Genomic DNA, 6019 nt, shown 5'->3' with positions numbered 1-6019 from the left:
CATCCTCCTCCTTCCTTCTCTCCTCCACTCTCTTCAGGCGTTGCGTTTCATTGCAACTCGCTGATTTTCCGGAGCGAAGCGTCAAGCTGGCTGCAGGAACAGAAAGGCAACTTCCGGTGGTTTTAAATGATTTTTTAAATTTTAATTCACCCAACATTACCAATAATGGTATAAAGTAAACAACTGAGATGCCCACGTTTACTCAAGCACTGTATTTGAATAATACTGAGTATTAGTAATTATTTGTAAAAGCATCAAACGTTTAGCAAATACTTCAGAGTAAGAATTTAATCCTGTACGTTTACTGGTAAAGTTGTATTTATTAAATTTATTTTTACACGTATTGCTACTTTTACTTCAGTAAACTACATTACTCCATGACAGAGCAAAAATATTGATGGCTGTCTTTTATTCAATAACCTACATTTAGCCTCTTTAAAAACCGGCTACCTACATTTTCCATTATAATGTTAAACTGAAATGCATTCATATGTACTACGCGGAAGGTAGTACATATGATTGATTTTGATACACACATTTTCCGAGACATTCGATAATGCAGAGCTTGTACTTCCAGTGGAGTATGTTTTTTTTTAAATTGCTCGAGGCTATTTGTTTAGATTATTTTTAACTAGGTGAAGTGTCTCAATACTACGCCTACCACAATAAAACATTTACGTGAAGAAATCTAGCTCTAGAATATAGTCTCTTTAGTTTACACTGAAGTGGTGGGTTTATTATTTAAATAATCCTCCAATGGAAGTAAATCATAATTTGACTCAAGTTAAAGTACTGAAGTATAAGCATCAAAATATAGTAGTAAATTAAAAAAATACTTATCATGCAAGAATGTTCCATTTTGGAATGTATTATTGGATCAAAATGATTGATCAATGAAGTCGTATAATAATCCATCATTTTCATCTTAATTTTTTTGTGATCATATTTTTGTATTATTAATCTGAATCTATAATGTAGTGGATTAAAACGTCCATAATCGTGCCCGAGTAAATCTATTGAATTAAAGTACACCACTGCTGATTTAAATGGATATATAAACACACCCCAAATAGCAAACAATTTCAAACATTTACTTTTACTTTGAAGGCAGCACCAGCATTGCTCCGGTTTGGCTGTGGCTCGTTTCTGAGCACTTGACGCGCTGTGTTTCCGGGTAGAAGCCTCGCCTGCCAGCCCCACATAGACCTGTCAAACCGCTCTTATCAGCTGGATAGTCTCAGAGGATCCCTAAACGCTCCAGGCCTCTTTTCGAGACACAGTGTCAGGCTTAATCATTGCAGTTGATACAGTGTTGCAAAGTTTAAAACGAAAGTTTGGAGTCGGATTTAAAAACGTACTTGACCCTTGCAGAGTCCAGGCAACACTGTTTTTAGACTTTATTGAGGTCACGCTGTTTACAATTTACTGACCAAACCATGTGATGAGTAGGCCCATACAGTCTGAGTTCATACAGCTCCAATCATGGTTATCATTCTAAAAATAGCGACCACGTGGAGAGTAACTAATTACAAGTAGGCTAAAGCTTTTACTATATTTGATGTGGCAGTAGTTGTATCTTCTTTTCAAACATATGTAAAACGTTCTACTTTCTAGCGCAACAACAAATTACAATGTACACTGATGCTGTCACAACACAATTTTAAAGATGTTAAATTAATTTCGCTTTTCAGCTGTAAAGCTATGTGATCTGTCTGAAAGCTCACCTACGAAGGAAAGATGAGCAGCACTTTGCAGAGCATCACAGAGCACTATAAAATGTGAAAACAGTTGAATAGCTTTCATGTTATACACTCATCTATTCTTTTACTTATGCGTCACTGACAAGAGATGGCTATGCAAAGTGAAATGCTCCTGTTCATATTCAGCACACCTGTGCATATTTTTCTAAATAATACACCTTTTTATTTCATAACCTTTGCTGTCAAATCAAGTAATCAATCAACCAACCAATACATCTAAACACTGATCAACAGATACAAAGGTATATTGGTTTATGTCCATATTTACACCTCTTGACCTAATTTTCCCTCCTTAAAAAGATGATTCACAACAAAATATCACTTATAACTAAAACACATTATTATGACTGTTACCGTTACTGCTGTCAGTATACTGACAAATACGGCGTGACAAAAATTACTTTTCTTTATATTTGTATGGGGACTTGGAGAACTGTTGCCTTAATAATGTGCCTTGCACTACGTCTTAAAATCAAGACACTCGTGTGCACTGGTATTAACATTGTTAGGCTTTCCTAACTGAACCTTTTTTTATATATACAATATGAATCTTACTCACAAATAAAGAAATTGCGGGAGTGGAATGTTTTTTTTTTTCAGGGGGTTATATTGCTGAGGAGGTGTAGAGACAGTCCAGCTAAGCGATGCTAAATTCAATTTCATCCATCTCCTCCTCCGTGTCCTCTGTGTCCTCCATGTTCTCCGCTGCTCTTGCAGCCCTCGCTCGCTCGCTGGCTGGGATGTAGTTGTCCTCAATGAAGCCGTCATCATCTTCCTCGCTCACAGTGGGGATGCAGTGAGGGTTAATTCCACGTCCCCCGTGCATGTTGAATTCCACCTCTAAGCCTGAAAGCAGTGAAAGAAACAGAGGTGTGCTGCATGACAATTATCGAAAGGTAAGTCCTATATGTCAGTCTAACTGACAGTAGGGTTAGTGTTTATCCATCCGTTCCTTATTTAACGGCTTATCCTAATCAGGGTCACGGGGATCCCAGCTGACAGAGGGCGAGGGGGCAAAAACCCAAAAGATGGAAAGATGTATTGTCACATTGATGTACAGCCTGTAGCTGCTTTAAGGTAGACTAACCAGCTGGACTGTGTCATCAGATGAAGTCTGAAAGAAAGTTTACTCTCAAATGAGCTTTTATGAATGAATACTGTTTTATCACAAGCAGGGAGAGTGTCTATACTTTCCATCTTATTGGAATGTTTTCATTAGTTTTTGACCATGATGGATTGTTGTGTTTTTCTTACTAATACACACTGCACTGTATGAAGCACAATAAAAACATGTTTTTTATGTAAAATGTAATTGTATTGGCACTTCTTGTTTCAGATTTGGCTTGAAGTGTGCATTTCTCTTGTGTCACGTTGTGTAAAACGTGTGTGGACATGACAATTACATGTGCAATTTTCTTTTGTTCTTTATGTTACCCACACCCTTGATGAATTAAAATGTTGTGGGAGCTGCAACAAGATGTAAACACAACATTGGCATATTCTATTAAAGGAATATAGTAATATTTTCACACATAGCTCGTTGCTAACTTTGTCTGCCTGCAGCTTGTTGCTGGGCAGGTGGGGTTCACTTTGTTTATCGGAGCTTCTAGTGGAAAAGGGTGTGCGCAGTGAAACTAAAACTATATGCTGAACAACACTTAAATGCTACATTCGTTGTTTTTGTTGTTGTTTTTTTCTTCATTCTAATATTTATTCCAGACTAAAAAGTAAACGCTTCGATAAAGTCGAATAGTAAAACAAAATGATCACAGATTTTGGACGAGGGTTCATGCTGAACACAAACAGGCTGTGGTCTCACATACACTTTTACCTACCACTCCAGAAAAAGGAAGGTTTTGAAATGTTACGTATACTTTATGGATAAAAAAAACAAACCTGAGGGGTCACACTGGCTGACGGTGTCTGTCTCCCTGAGCCGTGTGTGTCTGTAGCTGGCCAGGTAGCGACGGACCGCCTGGCATTTAGCTAGAAGGGCGATAAGAATGGAGATGGAGATGGCTGTGACCAGGACAGCCACCAGGAACGCCCAGTTGTGAGATTTATATTCTGATGTCTGGCTTGCCAACGTGACTGCAAGAGAGGGACATTAATCACACCCTTGTCATTGTGGAAAGCACCGTAATAACCAAATCTCAGCTCACTCCCACCTCAAAGCAGGTGGACATTTAATCCTCTATCATTCATTGTAAGATGATCTAGACCCAGATTTAAACTAAACTGGCAAGACTCCAAGTACATTTTTTGCTGAAGATAAATGAATTGTTTCGGTTTGACATTGAACTGAATTCTTACTGTTTTGTGTTGCTGTTGGTGTAGCTGTCGAGAGCATGCTATTTAATGACAGTTCCATCTGGCGTTGCTCTTGTTTGTGCAGTCTCTTTTGAGGAGTGACTTCTCCTGTGTGGCTCAATTTCCTTCTGGTTGGATGCTCTTGCTTTGGGGCACCATCAACTCTAGCATGAAGCCATGTATTGGTGCATATCACACATATCACACGTCAAAGAGCAGTGTTTGTGAACTGCTAATTTACAGCCTCTTGAACTCCTGTCGCTGATGCTGGAAAAGAGGTTTTAATTCCTTCTCCAACCGGTGTTTGGAAATGTGCAAAGCTGCTTAGTGCTGTCTTGTCTTCAGCGGGTAAAACACAAATGGGATCAGAGGGAACTGTTGCAGGGCAGGCATCTCCCCAGATGAGGGAGGTAGTTATCTGGAAGATTTCTGCTGACCAGGAGGGAGTTAAACCTTCAAAGCTCCACTAGATGGCGAGGTTGAGTGACAGGGGACTCCTTGGTTCAGTAACAGGTGAAAGGTGGTGGCAGCGTCGTCATCCTGTGTATGAGTTGAAATATGAGCCGGCGTCCTCTGGCTGCAGTCAAATGAGATAAAGTGTGAAATAGAAATAGTGAGTTAAAGCAGTATGAAGCACACAGACTACACACACTTGCAAACAAAGGCATCTTGCAAAAAGAAAAAAAAAGCTTTTGCAGTAGAATACAGTCTCAGTAAACTACAATGCCCCCATATCCCACTTGCATTGTGGCTTTGAATTATTTTGGACTCTTTGTGCCAGCAAATGCATATTTTATAACTGAACCACACAAAAAGAACTTGAAAAATTGAATGACCTAAATATTTCACTTGGTATGTATGAAGAGTGAGAGTGTCATCATGAAAAGGATACGCTGCCTGGATCCTTTAAATCCAGAAGTCATAATTGAGTACAAGCTGTCAGGAGCTCAGGAGGATATCATCCACAACAGGAAAAGTGTGTCGCAAACAGGAAGTCCCACAGACTGCAGGACCTTCCTCCGTAGGTCCAGCTGACACACAGCACTGGTAAAATCACTAGTGTGTGTGTGTGAAGAAATCTGACAACAGGGATCAACACTAACTTTTAAACTATGCATCAGCTTTTCTTTGCCAAAACTGAAAATATGGTTGCCATTTTTAGTCACCTTCTATTTTGAGTAAGTAATATACTTCAGCTTGATCACGCAAATAATGCAAATGGCAGTGCTCATCGTCAGTGGGTGTGCCAGCTCTTGCAGCCTTCACCTCATTTTGTCGTTGAGCTGCCCACTCATGTTGTTGTATCAATTTACATCCGTTTGTGATGTCGATGGGTTATTCTGGCTTTTCACCCCACAGTCAGACGACTTGACTTAACTAACGCACGTGTAGCATTATCACATGCAGTGTTCACTGTAAAAGCAATATTTAAATATAACTGATGCAACAAATATACATGTCCCACTTTTTTTTATATGTGTGGTTGTCACTAATGGCAACCAAAGTATCCCTCCAAACCTCCCACAATACAGGAGTCACATACTGCTCAAAGGCAAATAGAAGCCTACCGTATGTTATTTGTTTGCAACAACAAACATGACCAATACATAAAAGTAGAGGCAGATGGGAAATGCTTTCGGAAAACGTTGTTGAACATTGCATGCATGTGCTAGAGAAATAGTTCAACGTTTTTAAAAATATCATTATTTGCTTTGTTGCTGTGAGGCAGGTGGGAGTATTGATAACACTTCCAAAATATAAAGTTAATGTAGATTAGCACAAAGACTTGCCTCTGTCCAATGGTACCACATTCTGCCAACTCTAACAATCAAACAATCAACTCTTGAAATGATAAAGGCACTTGCAAAGACAAGGTTGTACACAATGTAAACCGTACTTAGCTCTACCTAAGATTTCCTTCAGCTTTTTTCTTTTATTTTTTACAAAAT

At 39.1% G+C, this 6019-nt stretch overlaps 1 protein-coding gene across 1 annotated transcript; it reads right to left on the bottom strand.

Annotated features, from left to right (window-relative positions):
* Positions 1-2321: 2321 nt before the first annotated feature.
* cUnh1orf210 (chromosome Un C1orf210 homolog) lies at positions 2322-4738 on the bottom strand (the record flags this gene model as incomplete). Its single annotated transcript, XM_079221557.1, has 3 exons — positions 2322-2606; positions 3657-3851; positions 4723-4738. The coding sequence occupies 3 exons, from the start codon at positions 4736-4738 to the stop codon at positions 2398-2400; spliced, it is 420 nt and encodes a 139-aa protein (XP_079077683.1). The 3' UTR covers positions 2322-2397.
* Between the last annotated feature and the right edge of the window lie 1281 nt (positions 4739-6019).

This window comes from Taurulus bubalis (assembly GCF_910589615.1).
Source record: "Taurulus bubalis genome assembly, chromosome: 7".
Classification (NCBI taxonomy): domain Eukaryota; kingdom Metazoa; phylum Chordata; class Actinopteri; order Perciformes; family Cottidae; genus Taurulus; species Taurulus bubalis.
This window is presented reverse-complemented; position numbering and strand designations above follow the sequence as displayed.